This window comes from Panthera uncia, chromosome D2 (genome assembly GCF_023721935.1).
Source record: "Panthera uncia isolate 11264 chromosome D2, Puncia_PCG_1.0, whole genome shotgun sequence".
NCBI lineage: Eukaryota > Metazoa > Chordata > Mammalia > Carnivora > Felidae > Panthera > Panthera uncia.
Genome location: NC_064818.1, coordinates 31,864,356 through 31,886,231, shown reverse-complemented (window position 1 = coordinate 31,886,231; position 21,876 = coordinate 31,864,356). Strand labels below are relative to the sequence as shown.

Genomic DNA, 21,876 nt, shown 5'->3' with positions numbered 1-21,876 from the left:
TGGGGAATTTGGGGAGTTTTTGGTCAGAGTACAAACTACAGTCAGAATATAAATATGTTCTGGGACCTAATGCACAGCATTGTGATTATAGTTAACAATACAGTATTATATACTTTAAAATTGCTAAGAGACTATATAGATCTTAAATTTTCTCACCAGAATAAAATGATAACCATGTGATTTAATGGAGATTTTAGCTAATGCAGTGGTGGCAATCAGTTTGATATATAGAAGTATATCAAATCAACATGTTGTACACTTTATTTTTATTTTTATAATTTTTTTAAAGTTTATTTTGAGAGAGAGAACCAGCAGGGGAGGGAGAGAGAGAGAGGAACAGAGTATCTGCACTTGATCTTAGCCAAAAGGCTGAGAAGTGATGAGGAACTGAGTATCTGAAGTGGGCTCTGCGCTGAGAAGACAGAGTCCCACGCGGGGCTCAAACTCACGAACTGCAAGATCATGACCTGAGCCGAAGTCAGACACTTAACCAACTGAGCCCCCCAGGCACCCCAACACATTGTACACTTTAAACTTACAAAATGTTATCAATTATATCTCAATAAAAAACTGCTTTTAAAATGCACTTTTATGCAAAATATGCTTTCAGATAAAGGTAAAGAAAACTAATTATAATCATGATTGTAAAAATTAGTCCACAAAGCTTGCAAAGATCTGTGGAAAAGACCTTACTAACTTGCTGACTCTTCTAGTTGATGGCCATTATAAAAGTAAGGGTAAACCAACAAAATGTATTATTCCTTAAAAAGCACAGAAGTTAACTTCAGTTAAAAACAAATATTCTATACTTTTATTCCTTTCCTTCTCACTCTTTATGATACTGATGTCACAAGTTACATCTCATGTTGTGTGCCCATTAACATTTTTATAGTTAAATGTTTTTTTTGTATTTGATTTTTGAACTTCTGAGTTTAAAATTTAAAGAGATTTACACGTCATCTTTATAAGACAACAGTATTCTGTATTTCTCTATGTATTTGCCTTCTCCAGTGAGTTTTATATTTTCATATGCTTTCATGTTGCAGTGTAGTTTATTTCAACTTAAAGGACTCCCTTTGGCGTTTTTTTTTTTTTTGTGATGCAGGTTTAATGGTGTGAACTCCTTCAGCATTGTTTATCTGAGAACATCTTTATTTCCCCTTGAATTCTAAAGAATAGTTTTGCCAGATATAATACCTTTGGTTGGCAGTTTTTTCTTTCAGCACTTTCCGTATCTCACCCTATTTCTTTTATTTTTTTATTTTTTATTTTTTTTAATGGTTATTTATTTTTGAAGGAGAGAGAGAGAGACAGAGTGCGAGCGGGGAGGGGCAGAGAGAGAGGGAGATACAGAATCCAAAGCAGGCTCTGGGCTCCAAGCTGTCAGCACAGAGCCCGACGTGGGGCTCGAACTCACAAACTGCAAGATCATGACCTGAGCTGAAGTCGGATGCTCAACTGACTGAGCCACCCAGGCGCCCCTCACCCTATTTCTTTATGCCTGCAAGGTCTTAGAGTTTTATGGGGTCCCTTTGTACATGATGAATCACTTTTCTCCTGCTGCTTTAAATCTGTCCCTTTGTCTTTGACTTTGGCAATTTGATTATAATGTGTCTTAGTGTGGATTTCTTTGGGTTCCATCTTGGAAGTCTGTTGAGCTTCTTCAGTCTGGATGTCCATTAACGTCCCCAAGTTTGGGAAGTTTTTGGCCATATTTTCTTTAAATAAACTTTTTACCCCTTTATTCCTCTTCCTTCTCCTTCATGCATGTATTGGTTTTCTTGACCTGATCCCATAAGTCCCTTAGGCTTTTTCTTTTGCGTTTTGTTCCTCTGACTGGATAATATCAAATGATCTAGCTTCGAGTTTACCAATTCTTTCTTCCACTTGATCAGGTCTGTTTTTGAACCACCCTAAGTGAATTTTTCAGGTCTGTAATTGTATTCATCAGCTCCAGAATTTGTTTGCCTTTTTTTTTTTTTTAAATCTCTCTTGATAGTAGTTTTTTTAATGCAGTGTTTTCTTGAGCTTATAGAGCATCTTTATGGTAGGTGTTTTGAATTATTTTTCAAGTAATAAATATTTCTGTTTCTTTAGGATCAGTTTCTGGAGATTTATTTTGCTCTTTTGTTTGATCCACATTTCCATTCATGTGTCTTCTAACTTTATGAGACATTTTTGAAGAATCAAGCACATATCACAGTCTTTATAGACCGACTTCATACAGAAGAAGGCCCTCAGCAATCAGCCTAATTATAGATCCCGTTGTCTCTGAGTCTGTTTTGGAAGAAGTGACAGATTCTCTGGATCTGTGTGGGCAAATTTTCAATTGCAGAAGCTTGCCAGTTTTTTTCAAGAGCTTGTAATCTTTTGTTCCCTCTGGTGTTTGTCTGTAGTACTGCAAGTTCTCTGTGTATAGCAGCAAGCCACCTACTGTCTCTTCTAATCAGCCACCAAGTATCCAAAGTATTCCAGCTCCCAGTTATCACCCCAAGTCAGGTGAGGCACATGCCAACTAGTCTTTTCAGGCAGCCTTCTGAAAAACTAGAACACTAGACACTCCTTCCACTTCTTCCCTCACGAGGGAGAAGACTCATTCTGTACCTTTTCCTAGTTGTGCCAAGCTGTGCCACCTCCCCAAACCACCTCCCGCTTCTCTTTTCTTTCGACTCCCTGGCATGCAAACCATGCCACCTTCTGTCAGGAGTCCAAATGAGGTGAACAGAAACCAATCCCTTGAGAGCCCTCTGAATAGCGAGAATGGTGAACACCCTTCCATTCTAATTCCTCCCTATAGGAGCAGTTGCTAGCTGGGGCATTCTCTCCTGGTGCTAAGCTGTGCCTGCTTGTGGGAGGGACTGACATGAGTAAAGTGAAGTAGCTCCTTTTATCCATTTCAATGTGTCTGTTTTTGGCATTGTGCTTTCCTGGTGTACTGCAACTTCTTAACTGGATTTGGGAAATTTCATAAAGATATTTTGATCTGTACATCATTGTTAAATCATTTTTTTCTGTGGGAGACAAAGGCTGGGACCTATTCTGCTATCTTGCTGACAGCTAATAATTACTTTATTAGATATTTCTCATTGTGTATGTTAACACTTTTGTATGCCTGGATTTTGTTGTTTTCCTTTAAAATATATTGATTTTTGTATTGGCAGGCAGTTAATTTATTGAAGAACCTGTTTTATCATCTAAAGCTTGTGTTTAAGCTTTTTCTTTAATCCCAACATAGTTTACAGTATCTTTTTCTCTAGAGCTAATTTAGCCCTACTAATAAGATATGACCCATCTGTTGTGTTTACTGAATGCCTTGGGTGTTCAGTGTTTTGTCACAGCTTGAGCGTTTCCCACTTGTGAGTCCTGGAAATATATTTGACCTACAGCTCTTTGATAATTGTTCTTTGCCTAATTTTGGATGCTTTAATCCTAAGAATACACTGCTTAATAGTAACTTAAGAGAGACCCCATTGGGTTCGTGGAACTTTTTCTTTGTGTGACTTCCTCCTCTCTGGTCCTCTTCCCCACCAATTCCAGCCACCTCAGCCTCTCCAAATTGTGACCTCTGTCTTCTCAACTTAGCATAGTCACTCTGTTTTGCTTGGAAGCCTGCTCCTGATCTGGAAAATAAAATGTCTCCAAAAGAAACTTCAGAACAATTATAGGCCTAACTTTTTTCAGAGAGTTACTGTCTGTTGTTCATTATCTGAATATGTTTTATATATTTTGTTGAATTTTCTGTATTATTCCCCACTGTGGGAAGGCACATTTATCTGTGTATATCATTATATTTTACCAGTTCTATAATGTTTAATCACTGTATTATGTTATTATCATGATGGCTTCAACTATCAGGAATAAAATAGGAAAAAAATCAAAGTGACTCTTGGAAGTGAACTGCTCTGAAGGTGGTAAAAGATGCAGGGATATAATGGGGTATAACCTGCCTACTACATATGAGCAGCATTCAGAGTATTAGGGATATCAGTGTGTGAGTTTTTCAGAAGAAATTATGAATTCTGTTTAATTAATTGAACTGAAAGAAGCCGTGTGGTTAGGCTAGTTTCTGTTATACCAGATGATACTGAATGTCTGTAGATTTTCTTTTTTAGAACTTTAGGTTTTGGAGAAGTCAGGTCATAAGTCACCCTTTACAGGGCTTTTCCTGACCCTACTCTATGTCCTTATGTTTTCTTTTATCAGTTGATTTCTCTGTTTTCCCAATTCACCTTGACTTTCTTGAGGACAGAGATAGTCTTATTTATATTTATCTCAGCTGTAGTTCCTACAGCATTCAAATGATAAAATGAATGAATGCTGCCTCTTTTCTTTACCCATAAATTCCTTGGGTCTTCACTTTACCAGCCCATCATCATTTGGCTCCACAAACTTGTCAGAGGGAAATAAAACAGGGAGATGATCCAACCTTGAACACTTGGCCAAAGTTGAAAGGAAATTCAAGCTATGGTCAAAAGATTGCTTTTGAACCAGTTTGGGGGAAAAAGCCTATAGTGTATTAGTTTCTTGTTGATTTTTAAAAATGTGTTTATTTGGGGGCACCTAGGTGGCTTAGTTGGTTAATTGTTCGACATCAGCTTAGGTCATTATCTCACAGTTCATGAGTTGGAGCCCTGTGACCGTCTCTGTCAGCTCAGAGCCTGGATCCTGCTTTGGATTCTGTGTCTCCCTCTCTCTCTGCCCCTCCCCTGCTTGTGCTCTCTCTGTGTCTCTCAAAAAATGAATAAACATTACAAAAATTTTTTAAATTTTTTTATTTTTAGGATTTAGCCTTTAAAACATTCAATTATTTTTCTTGCTTACAAATTCAGATATTTCTTTGACTTTGTTAACATGTATAAAATATTATTTGCAAGTAAATGAAATAAGAACTGTTTGTTTAAGTCTTCTCTAAATAGTCATGTGAAATGATTACATTAAGAAATTTCTCATATTGCAGTATTTTAATCCCAGTGTATATTTTTCTAATCCTTTTTCTGGTCAACATAGATGAGGACTTCCATTTTTGTTCCTTTTGTGTTAGAAAGCACATTGCATGCTTTCTCTGTGTGAGGCACTGGGTTGGGAACTCTGGATAATTAAAATAAAAGAATAGTGGGGGCGCCTGGGTGGCTCAGTCAGTTAAGCATCCAACTCTTGATTTTGGCTCAGGTCATGATCTCATGGTTCATGAGATTGAGACCCACATTGGGCTCTGCGTTGACAGTGCAGAGCCTGCTTGGGATTCTGTCTCTCCCTCTCCCCTGCCCTCTGTCCCTTCTTCCCTCTCCCCCCCCCCCCCAACAATAAATAAATAAAAGTTAAAAAAAAAAACTTTCGGGGAGCCTGGGTGGCTGAGTCGGTTAAGCATCCAACTTCAGCTCAGGTCATGATCTTGCGGTCCATGGGGTCTAGCTCTGCACTGGGCTCTGCACTGACAGCTCAGAGCCTGGAGCCTGCTTCAGATTTTGTGTCTCCCACTTTCTCTTCCCCTCCCCTGCTCACCCTCTGTCTTTCTCTCTCTCAAAAAACAAACGTTAAAAAAAAATTTTTTTTTTAATTTTCTTGGGTGGCTCCGTTAGTTAAATGACCAACTCTTGATTTTGGCTCGGGTTATGATCTCACATTTGGTGGGATTGAGCCTTGCTATCAGCACAGAGCCTGCTTGGGATCCTCTCTCTCCCTCTCTCTGCCCCTCCCCTGCTCACACACATGCTGTCTCTCTCAAAATAAATAAACTTTAAAAAAAACAAACTTTCTCTTAAAAAAAAAAGTGTCCAGTCTCTTCTTTTTGTTTTTTAAAGTTTTTATGTTATTTAGTATTCCAGTATAATATTTTAAATTTATTTTATTTTATATTAGAGAGACAATGCATGAGCAGGGAAGAGGAATGGGGGGGAAGGGGGGGGGAGAGAGAGAGAGAGAGAGAGAGAGAGAGAGAGGTTCTTAAGCAGGCTCCATGCTCAGTGTGGAGCCCAATGTGGGGCTTGATCCCATGACCCTGAGATCATGACCTGAGCTGAAATCAGGTGTCAAACACTCAACTGACTGAGCGACCCAGGCACCCTATTACTTATTTATTATTCCAGTATAATTAATGTACAGTGTTATATTACTTTCATGTGTACATAAGTATAGTGATTCAACAATTCTATGTATTATTCATTGCTCATCATGATAAATGTACTCTTAATCCTCTTTACCTATTTTATCCGTCCCCCCAGTTCTGGCAACCACCAGTTCTCTATATTTAAGAGTCTATTTTGTTGTTGTTGTTGTTGTTTGTCTTTTTCCTGTGTTCACTTGTTTTATTTCTTAAATTCCACGTATGAGTGAGATCATATGGTATTTGTCTTTCTCTGACTGACTTATTTCACTTAGCATTATGCCCTCTATACCCTCTAGATTCATTCACATTGTTGCAAATGGCAAGATTTTATTCTTTTGTATTGCTGAGGAATATTCCCTTGTCTATATATACCACATCTTCCTTATCCATTCATCTATTGATGAACACTTGGGTTGCTTCCAAATTTTGGCTGTTGCAAGTAATGCTTCAGTAAACACAGGGGTACATCCATTGTTTTGAATTAATTTTTCATATTCTTTGAGTAAATACTCAATAGTGAAATTACTGGATTGTAGGGTAATGTTATTTTTAACTTTTTGAGGAACTCCATGCTATTTTCCGCAGTGACTGCACCAGTTTGCATCCCCAACAGTACACAAGGGTTTCTTATTCTCCACACATTGTTTATTTTGTGTTTTTGATTTTAACCATTCTGACAAGTGTGAGGTGATATCTCATTGTGCTTTTGACTTATATTTCCCTAATGATAAGTGATGTTGAGCATCTTTTCATGTGACTGTTGATTATCTTTATGTCATGTCTTCTTTCTAGAAATGTTCATGTCTTCTGCCCATTTTTTATTAGATTATTTCTTTTTTTTTTTTTGGTGTTGAGTTGTAGAAGTTCTTTGTATATTTTGGACACTAACCCCTTAGCAGATGCATCATTTGCAAATATTTTCTCCCATTGAGTAGATTGTCTTTTTGTTTTTGTTGATTGTTTCCATTGCTGTGCAGAAGCTTTTTATTTTGGTATAGTACCAGTAGTTGTTTTTGTTTGTTTAATTTTTTTGTTTGCTTGTTTGTTTTTATTTGCCTTGCCTTAGGAGACGTACCTAGAAAAATGTCTCTATAGCTAATGTCAGAGAAATCATTGCTTGTGTTCTCTTCTAGGATTTTTATGGTATCATGCCTCACATTTAGGTCTTTAACCTATTTTGGGTTTATTTTTTATGTGTAGTGTAAGTGCGTTACTTTCATTCTTTTGCATGCAACTGTCTAGTTTTCCCAACACCATTTTTTGAAGAGACTGTCTTTCTTCGATTGCATATTCTTGCCTCTTTAGTTGTAAATTAATTGACCATATAATCATGGGTTTATTTCTGGGCTCTCTGTTCTGTTGATCTCTGTGTCTCTTTTTGTACCAGGACCATGCTGTTTTGAATACTACAGCTTTGTAGTTTATCTTTAAATCTGAGATTGTGATACCTCCAATTTTGTTCTTCTTTTTCAAGATTGATTTGGCTATTTTGGGTGTTTTGTAGTTCCACACAGATTTTAGAACCATTTGTTCAAATTCTGTGAAAAATACTGTTGGTATTTTGATAGGGATTGCATTAAATCTGTAGTTAATTTTGGATAGTATGGATGTTTTAACAATATTTGTTCTCCCCATTCATGAACATGGAATATCTTTCCATTTGTTTCATCTTCAGTTTCTTTTATCTATGTTTTATAGTTTGAAGAGTACAGGTTTTTCATCTCCTTGGTTAAGTTTATTCCTAGGTATTCTATTATTTTTGGTGCAATGGTAAATGGGATTGTTTTCTAATTTCTTTTTCTGCTACTTTATTATGAGTGTATGCAACAGGTTTCTGTATATTGTATGAGAATGTACTGTATGAGAATATTGTATTAGTGTATTTTGTATGAGAATGCAACAGGTTTCTGTATATTGATTTTATATCTTTCAACCTTACTGAATTCATTTGTCAGCTCTAGTTTTTTTTGTGTGTATGTGTGTGTGGAATCTTCAGAGTTTCCTATATATTGTATATTGTTATCTGCAAATAATGAAAGTTTTACTTCATTACCAGTTTGGATTCCTTTTATCTCTTTTATTTGTGTGATTGCTGTGGCTAGGATTTCTAGTACTACATTTAATAAAAGTGGGGAGAGTGCAATCCTTGTCTTGCTCCTAATCTTAGGGGAAAAACTCTCAGTTTTTTACTATTGAGTATGATGGTAGCTGTGGTTTTTGTATATGGCCTTTATTATGTTGAGATATGTTCCCTCTAAGCATGCTTTCTTGAGTGCTTTATCATGAATTGATGTTATACTTTGTCACATGCTTTTTTTGCATCTATTGAAATGATCATATGGTTTTTATCCTGTCTCTTGTCGATGTGATGTATCACATTGATTGATTTGTGAATACTGAACCATCCTTGCATACCAGGAATAACTCCCACTTGATTGTGATGAATGCTATTTTTAATGTATTGTTGGATTCAATTTGGTAATATTTTGTTGAGGATTTTTGCATCTATGTTCATCATAGATAATGGCCTGTAGTTCTCTTTTTTTTGTAGTGTTTTTATCTGGTTTTGGTATCATGGTAATGCTGGCCTCATAGAATATATTTGGAAGCTTTCCTTTTCTATTTTTTGGAATATTTTGAGAATATCTTTTCCCATTCCGTTGGTTGCCTTTTAGTTTTGTTGGTTGTTTCCTTTGCTGTGCAGAAGCTTTTTATCTTCATAAGGTCCCAGTAATTCACTTTTGCTTTTAATTCCCTTGCCTTTGGGGATGTGCCGAGTAAGAGATTGCTACGGCTGAGGTCAGAGAGGTCTTTTCCTGCTTTCTCCTCTAAGGTTTTGATGGTTTCCTGTCTCACATTCAGGTCCTTTATCCATTTTGAGTTTATTTTTGTGAATGGTGTGAGAAAGTGGTCTAGTGTCAACCTTCTGCATGTTGCTGTCCAGTTCTCCCAGCACCATTTGTTAAAGAGACTGTCTTTTTTCCATTGGATGTTCTTTCCTGCCTTGTTAAAGATGAGTTGGCCATACGTTTGTGGGTCTAGTTCTGGGGTTTCTATTCTATTCCATTGGTCTATGTGTCTGTTTTTATGCCAATACCATGCTGTCTTGATGATGACAGCTTTGTAGTAGAGGCTAAAGTCTGGGATTGTGATGCCTCCTGCTTTGGTCTTCTTCTTCAAAATGACTTTGGCTATTCGGGGCCTTTTGTGGTTCCATATGAATTTTAGGATTGCTTGTTCTAGTTTCGAGAAGAATGCTGGTGCAATTTTGATTGGGATTGCATTGAATGTGTAGATAGCTTTGGGTAGTATTGACATTTTGACAATATTTATTCTTCCAATCCATGAGCAGGGAATGTCTTTCCATTTCTTTATATCTTCTTCAATTACCTGCATAAGCTTTCTATAGTTTTCAGCATACAGATCTTTTACATCTTTGGTTAGATTTATTCCTAGGTATTTTATGCTTCTTGGTGCAATTGTAAATGGGATCAGTTTCTTCATTTGTCTTTCTGTTGCTTCATTGTTAGTGTATAAGAATGCAACTGATTTCTGCACATTGATTTTGTATCCTGCAACTTTGCTGAATTCATGTATCAGTTCTAGCAGACTTTTGGTGGAGTCTATCGGATTTTCCATGTATAATATCATGTCATCTGCAAAAAGCGAAAGCTTGACTTCGTCTTTGCCAATTTTGATGCCTTTGATTTCCTTTTGTTGTCTGATTGCTGATGCTAGAACTTCCAGCACTATATTAAACAACAGCAGTGACAGTGGGCATCCCTGTCGTGTTCCTGATCTCAGGGAAAAAGCTCTCAGTTTTTCCCCGTTGAGGATGATGTTAGCTGTGGGCTTTTCATAAATGGCCTTTATGATCTTTAAGTATGTTCCTTCTATCCCGACTTTCTCAAGGGTTTTTATTAAGAAAGGATGCTGGATTTTGTCAAAGGCCTTTTCTGCATCGATTGACAGGATCATATGGTTCTTCTCTTTTTTTTGTAGTGTTTTTATCTGGTTTTGGTATCATGGTAATGCTGGCCTCATAGAATATATTTGGAAGCTTTCCTTTTCTATTTTTTGGAATATTTTGAGAATAACAGGCATTAACTCTTCTTTAAATGTTTAGTAGAATTCACCAGTGAAGCCATCTGCTCTTGGACTTTGGTTGGTTGGGAGTTTTTGATTGCCTATTTAATATTTAATTTCATTGCTGGTAATTGGTCTGTTCAAATTTCTGGTTCTTCCTGATGAAGTTTTGGGAGGTTATATGTTTTCTAGGAATCTATCCATTTATCCTAGGTTGTCTAATTTGTTGGCACATAATTTTTTTAAGTTTATTTATTTATTTTGAGAGAGACAGACAGAGAGAGAGAGAGCGCGCACAAGTGGGGAGGGACAGAGAGAGAGAGGGAGAGAGAGAATCCCAACCAGGCTCCACACTGTCAATGTAGAGCCTGACACAGGGCTTGAACTCAAGAACCATGAGATCATGACCTGAGTGAGAGTGAGACGTTTAACTAACTGAGCCACTCAGGTGCCTCCATTGGCACATAATTTTTCATAATCTTCTCCTATAATCCTTTGTATATATGTGGTATCAGTCATTATTTCTCCTCATTCATTTCTGATTGTGTTTGAGTCCTCTCTTTCCCTCTCTCTTTCTCCCTCTCTCTCTCACCTCTCTTTTCTCTCAATAAATCTGGCTAAAGGTTTATCAATTTTATTGATCTTCTCAAAGAACCAGCTTCTGGTTTTATTGATCTGTTGTTTTTTTAGTTTCTATTTTGTATATATCTACTCTAATCTTTATTACTTCCTTCCTTTTTCTGAACAACCAGTCTCTTAATGTTCTTACCTATTATGTTGAACCATATGACAGTGCTGATATTTGACAGTTTTTGGTTTGTAAAAACAACGAAGTCATTTGAGTCCCCCTAATAGTTAAAGAGCAAGGTAGATTCTGGGAATACAAAAGTAACATAAATTATGATATGGTTCAGTTACCAAATCATGTAGCAGTTTGAAAGAATAGAATCATTCTCTTGGATGAAGAAGTTAGGAAAAATCTTTATAGAATAGATTGTCAGTTTCAAACTCTAGCTAGAGGGGCTTCTCCTGTACATTCAGGTTTTTTCTTGCTACTGATAATTGAATTCACTTGGTAAGCCCATTAGGTTTTTGTCTTCCTGTAGAATTTTGTTATGTACATGTTTTAACTTCAGTATCAATTTTTGATTCCTTTGGTCTCACACTTATTCTTCCAATTCATTTTTTTTTTTTTTTTGGTTAAAAAAATAACAAAATTTATCATCCCAACCATTTTTAAGTATACAGCTAAGTAGTGTTAAGTATATTTACACTGTTGTTAAAGAGATCTTTATAACTTTTTCATCTTGCAAAACTAAAATTCATTACCCTTTAAATACCTCTGTTTCACCCTCCCTGCAGCCCCCGGTTATATCATTCTATTTTCTGTCTCTATGAAATAGACTCTGTTAGATGCCTCATATAAGTAAGGTCATAATACAGTATTTGTCTTTTTGGCTCATTTCACTTAGTGTAATGTCCTCAAGGTTCAACAATGTTGTGGCATGCAATATGATATCCTTTCCTTTTTAGTTTTTTTTTTTCTGAGTTACTTAAATTTTTTTGACATACAAAAAGTTGTACATAACTAATGCCTACAACTTGAGGAGTTGGAGAGAAGTATATACCGGTGAACCATCATTAGTGTATGCCATAAACCAGTCCATCACCTTTAGAAGTTTTCTCTAACCCTCTAATTTGTTATTATTATAGGTTGCTTTAGTGAGAAACCACTTAACATTAGATCTACCTTCTTAGCAAATGTCTAAGTATACAATACAGTTTTGTTAACTGTAGGCACTATGCTGTTCAGTGGATCTCTAAGACTTACTTTGTGTAACTAAATATTTGCGCCCTTTGACTAATATCTCCCCATTTCCTCCTCCCCCAGCCCCTGGAAAGCACCATTCCACTCTCTGCCTTTATGAGTTTGACTCTTTTGTATTCATAATGTAAGTGGTATAATATAGTACTTGTTCTTCTGTGTTTGGCTTAGTTCGCTTAGCATAATGCCCTCTAGGTTCATCTGTGTTGCCAGAAATGGCAGGATTTCCTTCCCTTTTTGATGCTGAATAGTATTCCTGTGGGTGGGGAGTACACACATACCACATTTTATTTATTTGTGGGTGTTTTTTTTTAAGATGTTTAAAAGTAATCTCTATACCCAGTGTGGGGCTCAAACTCATAACCCAGAGATCAAGAGTCACACGTTCCACCAACTGAGCCAGCCAGGTGCCCCCACATTTTATATATTTGTTGATTGAGAGGCATTTAGGTTGCTTCCCATGCCTTGGCTACTCTGAATAATGCTTCAGTGAAGGTGGGAATATAGATATCTGAGATCCTGATTTCATTTCCTTTGGATATATACCCAAAGTGGGATTCCTGAATCATTTGGCAGTTCTATTGTTTGTTTTTTTGAGGATCTTCCATTCTGTTTTCCATAGTGGCTGTATGAATTTACATTCTGACCAAAAATGTACCAGGGATCCCTTTTCTCCACATCCTCACCTCCACTTGTTATCTTCTTTTTTTTTTTTTTTTTTTTTGTTACCAAAGCCATCTTACCAGGTGTGAGGTGATATCTCATTGCAGTTTTAATTTGCATTTCCCTGATGATCATTGATGTTGAGCACATTTTTCATGTGTAGTTGGCCATTTATGCATCTTCTTTTGAGAAATGTCTCTTCATTTCCTTTGTCCATTTTTTAATCAGGTTATTTGGGTTTTTTTTTTTTGGCTCTTATAAGCGTTCTCTATGTTTTGAATATTAGCCCTTTATTAAATACATGGTTTGCAAGTATTTTCTCCCATATGATAGGTTGTCTTTTCATTTTGTTGATTGTTTCTTTCACTGTAGTGAAGCTTTGTAGTTTCACATAATCCTGCTTGTCTCTTGGCTTTTTGTTGCCTATGCTTTTGGTATCATCCCCGTCATTTTAAAGCTGAATATTATTCTTTGTATGTATATACCACATTATCTTTATCCACCCACCTGTTAATGGACATCCCAGTTGCTTCAAACATTTTAGCTGTTGTGAATAACGCTGCTGTTAACATGAATGTGCAGAAATCTCTTCATGACTCTTGCTTTCAGTTCTTTGGGATATAGAGCCAGAAGTGGAATTGCTGGATCATACGATAGTTCTATTTTTAACTTTTTAAGGAACCTCTTCCTGTAGAACTTTTCGCAAATTTCATTACTATTGCTCCCGCTAAACTGTACCTGAAAATATTTATTTCTGGATTAATGCAAATTTATTTTTTTGCATATCTAGGGCCCTTGCAGAATCTCCACCATCTATAAACAACCTGAAGAGTGAAGTTGGTGATAAAGGGAAGAATAAAGATGAAGGGGAAGTTTGTAACCATGAAAAAAAGGCTGCAGGTATTTGTCTCGAGCCTCATCCAGAAGAGAAAAAGAAGAAACGTTCTGGATTCAGAGACAGAAAAGTATGGAACACAATCTTATAAATTAATCAGAACTGTAGTTAATTACAAGTTAGAATAATGCAGTTGAGTCTCTTTTATCATTTATTTCAGATGGTTCATATTCTCTTTGCAGAGATTCACCTTTTTTGCTATTTTCTGTCATGTTCTAAGGCAAGTGTAATCTTGAAATGTGAAGTTAATGGGGGTAGTGAAAAGATCCAAGATTGGTAATCAGGATTTGCATATATTTTCTGTTTCAATTTAACTACCTACGTTGGTTCATACTTTCCGTATCTTTCAGATGCTAAATGTTCTAGTATATGTTGAGTCTTTGGAACGACTGATTGATGATGCCCAGTTGGAAAGGCGGGATAACATCCTTTTGGAAATATACAAATATTTCCAAAACTTCAACTAATTTTGATGATAGCATAAACTTTAAATGACTTCAACATTTTATATCTTTAATACAACCTGTTGTTATAGACCTCTACCTCAGAAAAATTTCAATTACGGTATAGTAATACCTTTGATATTGAGCATTTGAATTCAGCAGACATGAGTGATGAAAAGTCAAAAGGATGAATTTCATTTTGCACGATAACATTGAAATTCAGGGAATTGCCTTCACTTGCCAAAATGTAGCTAATAAATACAACAAGATAATTTGAGTTACTTGTGTGTTGCATGTGTGTGGTATGTATTTGCCAGGAAAGTTCCTTTGAGAGATTTGGATCTTCTGTGTGTTTGTTTGAATGAAGTTATTATATATGCCTTTTCATTTCTCTGGGTTGCCTGGGTGGGCTCAGTTAGTCAAGTATCTGATTCTTGATTTCAGCTCAGGTCATGATCTCACATTTGTGGAATCAAGCCCCACATCCAGCCCCACTGTGCTGACTGTGGAACCTGGTTCAGATTCTCTCTCTTCCTCCCCTTCTGCCTCTGTCCTGCTTGTGCTCGCTTACTAAATAAATAAATAAATAAATCTTTTCATTTCTCAAATCCATTTTTCTTCTTTTAAAAATTTTAAAAAATGTTTTATTTATTCTTGAGAGAAAGAGAGAGCATGAGCTGGGGAGGGGCAGGGAGAGAGGGAGACACAGAATCTGAATCAGGCTCCAGGCTCCAAGCTGTCAGCACAGAGCCCCAAGCGAGGCTCAAACTCATGAATCATGAGATCATGATTAAGTCGGACACTTATCCAACTGAGCCAGCCAGGCGCCCCTCAAATCCATTACTGGTTGAGGTGAATTTGAACAAAAATATGTATTATAAGTTAAGTGTCAACTATTGGTATTTCCACAATGATACGTTTATTTAATCTTTTGCCCTGAGTGAATTAGAAGAAAGTTCAGACTCACCTTGTGCCAGCAGTTTCATTTATAAAGTCAAATTTTCCATTTTACAAAATAGAGCAAAACTTATCCAAATGAGCATTTATTTTTGAACTTTCCATTTTCTTCTCCTGCTTTCTGCTCAGCAATGACCATATGTCATACTTCTCAGATAAAAATGAAAGCTTGATAATTGTAATTTACTTAACTTGTAGCTCCCAAGGCTATAAAACCTTTCTAATCTGTTTCTGAAATAATTCTTTCAGTAAAGTTTTAGTGGAAGAGCTATGTTTTCCCTATTCAGGGATAACCATTCCACATGTTATCCTGTTTCCCTAACAACCTATTTCAACACTTATTTTTTCCTCTGCCTGTTTTCTCAGCTGCTCTTTCTTTGTCTTTTCATTTTTTACATAGTCTACATGGACATGTTAAAGATTTTTCCATTTTTAATAAAATAATAAATTGCATTTTTGAGCATGTTTTGTTTTGGTTTTTTGGTTGGATGTTTTGTTTGTTTTTGTTTGTTTTTGTTTTTTTGTTTTTGCCATTCACATTCTTTCCCTGCAATACCAAACTGCTCCATTTTCCATAGGCTCTCTTTGACATCCTCCCTTTTCACTTAAATTTTTTGGCTTTGATCTTTTACATTCTCTTGATTTTTATGTAATACTTAAAATATTCAGAGAGAAAGAAATAGAGACTACTATAATGAACATACATGTATCCATCCCTCATTTTGTCAAGTTTTAACATTTGATTATATTTGCTTCATTTTTTTCCCCTTTTTTATTAAGAAACAAAATGAATATAAAAAATACATTGCTGGAGCATCTTGGTGGCTCAGCTAAGTGTCCGACTCTTGATTTTGGTTCAGGTCATGATCTCATGGTTTGTTGATTTGAGCTCCACGTTGGACTCTGCACTGACAGTGTGGAGCCTTCTTGGGATTCTCCGTCTCCCTTTCTCTCTGTGCCTCCCTTGCTTACACGCGCTCTCTCAAAAATACATAAACTTAAAAAAAAATACATTGCTGTATTGTCCTTAGTTCATGATTTATTAATGCCATGCATGGCCTGGTGGTTTTGTGTGATTGATTGATTGATTGATTGATTGATTGATTTTTAAATAATTTACTCACTTTTTAATTTACATCCAAGTTAGTATATAGTGCAACAATGATTTCAGGAGTAGATTCCTTAATGCCCCTTACCCATTTAGCCCATCCCCCCTCCCACAACCCCTCCAGTAACCCTCTGTCTCCATATTTAAGAGTCTCTTATGTTTTGTCCACCTCCTGTTTTTATAAATTTTTTTAATGTTTATTTATTTTTGAGAGAGAAAGACTGAGTATGAGTAGGGGAGGGGCAGAGAGAGAGGGAGACACAGAATCTCAAGCAGGCTCCAAGCTCTGATCTGTCAGCACAGAGCCTGATGTGGAGCTCAGACTCACAAGAACTGTGAGATCATGACCTGAGCTGAAGCCGGACACTCAAGCAACTGAACCACCCAGGTGTCCCCCCCCGCTCCCTGATTTTATATTATTTTTGCTTCTCTTCCCTTATGTTCATCTGTTTTGTATCTTAAAGTCCTCATAGGAGTGAAGTCGTATGATTTTTGTCTTTCTCTAATTTCGCTTAGCATAATACCTTCTAGTTCCATTCACATAGTTGCAAATGACAAGATTTCATTCTTTTTGATTACTGAGTGATACTTCATTGTATATATATACACCACATCTTCTTTATCCATTCATCCATCGATGGACATTTGGGGTCTTTCCATACTTTGACTATTGTCAATAACACTGCTATAAACATTGGGGTGCATGTGCCCCTTTGAAACAGTATACCTGTATCCCTGGGATAAATACCTAGTAGTGCAATTGCTGGGTCATAGGGTAGTTCTATTTTTAATTTTGTTGAGGAACCTCCATACTGTTTTCCAGAGTGGCTGCACCAGTTTACAGTCTCACCAGCAGTGCAAAAGAGATCCTCTTTCTCCACATCCTCGCCAACATCTGTTGTTGCCTGAGTTGTTAATGTTAGACATTCTGACAGGTGTGAGGTAGTATCTTGTTGTGGTTTTGATTTATATTGTGATGTGGAGCATTTTTTCATGTGTCGATTGGCCATCTGGATGTCTTCTTTGGAGAAGTGTCTGTTCATGTCTTTTGCCCATTTCTTCACTGGATTATTTGGTTTTTTGGGTGTTGAGTTTGATAAGTTTTCTATAGATTTTATCTGATATGTCATTTGCAAATATCTTCTCCCATTCCATCGGTTGCCTTTTTTTTTTAATTTTTTTTTAATGTTTATTTATTTTTGAGACAGAGAGAGACAGAGCATGAACGGGGGAGGGTCAGAGAGAGAGAGGGAGACACAGAATCTGAAACAGGCTCCAGGCTCTGAGCTGTCAGCACAGAGCCCAACGGGGGGCTTGAACTCACGAACCACGAGATCATGACCTGAGCTGAAGTCAGATGCTTAACCGACTGAGCCACCCAGGCGCCCTCATCGGTTGCCTTTTAGTTTTGCTGATTGTTTCCTTTACTGTGCAGAAGATTTTTATTTTGATGAGGTCCCAATAGTTCATTTTTGTGTTTTATTTTTAATTAAAAAAAAATTCTCAGGTGCAAAGAGCTGTCACTCAGTTTATGCTATACCATTGTTGTACATGCTCCTCTGTTTAATATTTATATTCTTTTATCTAGTTCCATTTGATTTATTTTTGATTTTTAAATTTTTAATTTTATTGTTCCCTCTGGAACTTTAAGTCCTGAATTCAGAAAAATTTGCATACTGCTTCACTGTTGCTTCACTGTAATTTATTTTCTTTTGGAACTCTTCTTAAATGTATCTTGAATGTTCACAACCTATACTGTATATCTTGTAGCTGTTCTGTTATATATTTTTTATTTTATTAGAGAGAGAAAGAGCACAAGCAGGGGAGAGGGGAAGCTGGAGAGAGAGAAAGAGAGAATCCTAAGCATGCTTCAGACTCAGTGCGAAGCTTGATCCCACAACCCTGGTATCATGGCCTGAGTCGAAATCAAGAATTGGACGCTCAACTGACTGAGCCACCCAGGCATACATACCTGTTACAGTTTTTCTCATGAGTTCTTTTCCTAATCTCCTAGGGTCTCTTTTTTTTTTCTTCCAAATTTTTTTTATGGAAATAAAATAGTTAAATCATAACATTTATCAGGCTGTGTGCTGACAGCTCAGAACCTGGAGCCTGCTCCAGATTCTGTGTCTCCCTTCTCTGCCCTTCCTTCCCTCCCTCCCTCCCTCCCTCCCTCTCTCTCTCTCTCTCTCTCTCTCTCAAAAATAAATAAACTTAAAAAAAAAATTAAGGGTGCCTGGGTGGTTCAGTCTGTTAAGTGTCTGACTCCGGCTCAGGGCACGATCTCACGATTCATGAGTTCGAGCCTCGCGTTGGGCTCTGTGCTGACAGCTCAGCAGCTGGAGCCTGCTTCAGATTCTGTCTCCATCTCTCTGTGCCCCTCCCCCACTCACACTCTTTCTCTCTCTCTTTCTCTCTCTCTCTCTCTCTCTCTCTCAAAAACAAACATTAAAAAAATTTAAAAACATAACATTTACCACATTACCAATTTTTAAGTGTACAGTTTATCATAGAGTGTAATCATTGTCTCACTATCCATTACCGAAACTGTTTTCGTCTTATAAAACTGAAAATATATACCCATTAAACAATAACTCTTTACTACCCTCCTCTCCCAACCCCTGGAAACCACCATTCTACTTTCTCTTCATGATTTTGAATGCTAAAAATACCTCATAGATACTGAATCATACAGTTTGTATTTTTCTGACTGGCTTATTGCACTTCATATAATGTCTTCAAGATTCATCGTGTTTTAGCGTATGTCAGAATTTCCTTACTTTTGGGGGCTGAATAATATTCCAGGATATGTATTTACCACATTTTTGCTCATCCATTCATCCATTGGCAGATACTTGGATTGCTTCCACATTGTAACTGTTGTGGAAAATGATCCTGTGAATGTAGATATACAGATATCTATTTGAGACCTTGCTTTCTGTTCTTTGGGTATACACTCTGAAGTGAAATTGCTAGATCATATGGTAATCCTATCTTATTTTTCTTATGGAAGCCCATACTGTTTTCCACAGTGATGTGTCATTTTACATTCCTACCAACAAGGGTTCTATTTTTCTCATATCTTTGCCAGTGCTTGTTATATTCTGTTCTTCTTATATTAGTCATCCTAACAGATGTGAAGCAGTATCTCAGTATAGTTTTCATTTGCATTTCCATGATGATCAGTGATGTGGAACAACTTTGCATGTGCTTAGTGGTCAGTTGTATATCTTCTTTGGATAAATGTCTGTTCACATCCTTTGCCCATTTTTGAATTCCATTTTTGTTTTTTTAAATTGTTGAGTTTTAGGGTTTTTAAAAAAATTTTTTTTTTTTAATGCTTATTTATTTTTGAGACAGAGAGAGAGCATGAACAGGGGAGGGGCAGAGAGAGAGGGAGACAGAATCTGAAACAGGCTCCAGGCTCTGAGCTGTCAGCACAGAGCCCGACGCGGGGCTCGAACTCACGGACCGCGAGATCGTGACCTGAGCCGAAGTCGGCCGCTCAACCGACTGAGCCACCCAGGCGCCCCAAGGGTTTTTTAAATATAATCTGTTTGTTAACTCCTTATCAGATATATGTTTGCAACAATTTCTTCGCATTCTATGGATTACCTCCTTACTGTATTGATATTGTCTTTTGATGCACAAAATTTAAAAACTTTCATGAAGTCCACTTTGTCTCTTTTTTTTCCTCTGTTGCTTGTGCATCTAGTATCATATCCAAGAAATTGTTGCCCAATCTGATGTCATGAAGCTTTTGTATGTTTTCTTCTATAAGTTTTATAATTTTAGGTCTTTCATTTTGGTCTTTAACCCAAGTTAACTTTTTAATGTAGAGTTAGATAAGGGTTCAACTTTTTTTTTTTTTTTTTTTTTTTTTGCGTGTGGATACCAATTTTCCCAGCACCATTTGTTGAAAAGACTATCCTTTATCCATTAAATGGTTGTTTCTCCTTTGTCAAAAATCATTTGACCATATATGTGAGGGTTTATTTCTGGCTGTCTTCTATTCCATTGATCTGTATATCTGTCTTTATGTCGGTACCACATTCTTTTGATGACTGTGCTTTTGTATTAAGTCTTAAAATCAGCATGTAGTAGTCCTCCAGCTCTTTTCTTCTTTTTTCACAATTGATTTGGCTACATGGAGTCCTTAGGGATTCCATGGCATGCATTGGTTGTTTCCATACCTTGGCTATTGTGACTAATGCTGTCGTGAACATGGCAGTACAGATATCTCTTCACTATACTGATTTTGTTTCCTTTGGCAGAAGTGGGTTTTCTGAATGATATGGTAGTTCTATTTTTAGGTTTCTTGAGGAACCTCCATGCTATTTTCCATTAAGGCTGAACCAATTTACTTTCTCACCAACAGTGCAAAATGTTCCCTTTTCTCCATATCCTCATCTACACTTGTTATCTTTTTTCTTTTTGATGATAACCATCTAATAGGTTTGAGGTGGTATCTCCTTGTGGTTTTAATTTGCATTTTCCTGATAATTAGTGATGTTGAGCATCTTTTCATGTATCCATTGGCCATTTGGATGTCCTCCTTGAAAAAATGTCTGTTTAGGTCATTCTGCCCATTTAATTCAATTGATTTTTGTGGGTTGTTTTTGGTTTTGCTATTTATTTGTTTGTTTGTTTGTTTATTGCCTTTTAAAGTTTTTATTTTAATTCCAGTTAGTTAACATACAGTGTTAGTTTCAATTGTACCACATAGTGATTTAACAATTCCATATATCACCTAGTACTCATCAAAACAAGTGTACTCCTTAATCCTCATCACCTGTTTAACCCATCCCCCCAACCCACTCCTCTCTGGTAACCATCAGTTCTCTATATTTAAGAGTCTGGTTTTTTTGTCTCTTTCCTTTGCTCATTTGTTTTGTTTCTTAAATTCCAGATATGAGTGAAAATCTTATGGTATTTGCCTTTCTCTGACTTAGTTCGCTTAGCATTATACCCTCTAGACCCATCCATGTTGTTGCAAATGGCAAGATGTCATTCTTTTTTATGCTGAGTTATATTTCATACCCCCTCTTCTTTATCCATTCATCTATCAATGGACATCAGGTTGCTTCCATAATATGGCTGTTATAAATAATGCTGTGTATTTTTCCCTCCAATTCTGGTCACATTTGCTTTATATATTTAGGTTCTCTGTGTTGGATGCATAACTATTCAGAAATCTTATATTCTCTTTATGAATTGACCTTTTATTATTATATTATTCTCTTCGTTGTCCCTTGCTACAGTCTTTGGCTTAAAGTGTGTTTTGTTTGGTAGTATAGCTACTCCTGCTTTCCTCTTGGTTTCCATTTGCATGGAATATCTTTTACCATCAACTTCACTTCTGCTTGTGTGTGTCCTAAAAACTTAAATGAGCTTTTTGTATACAGTATAGTTGGGTATTATTTTTTTATTTCAACATTCTGTTTCTTTTGATTGCAGGATTTAATCCATTACATTTGAAGTAATTATTGATAGATATGGGTTTACTATTGCCATTTTGTTATTTGTTTTCAGAGTGTTTTGTAATTCCTTTACCCTTTATTTCCTTTCTTGTTCTCTTCCTTTGTGACTTGATCATTTTCTGTACCAGTATGCCTAGATTTTTTTTTTCTTTTCACCTTTTGTGTATCTGGTGTAGGTTTTTGCTGTATGATTACCATGGGCTTACATAAAATATCTTGTAACAGTGTATTTTAAACAATAACAGCTTAACTTCTAATGTATACAAAAGCTCTACATTTATACTTTTATGTTTTTAATATCATAATTTATGTC

General features: G+C 36.4%; 1 protein-coding gene across 8 annotated transcripts in view; it reads left to right on the top strand.

Annotated features, from left to right (window-relative positions):
• MICU1 (mitochondrial calcium uptake 1) overlaps window positions 1-21,876 on the top strand; it is a 417,233-nt gene that overhangs the window by 229,514 nt on the left and 165,843 nt on the right. For all 8 annotated transcript variants that reach the window (XM_049646197.1, XM_049646196.1, XM_049646200.1 and 5 more), the window contains exon 3: window positions 13,471-13,645. In XM_049646197.1, the coding sequence (XP_049502154.1) occupies window positions 13,471-13,645 (175 nt within the window). The remainder of the gene's footprint in view (window positions 1-13,470; window positions 13,646-21,876) is intronic.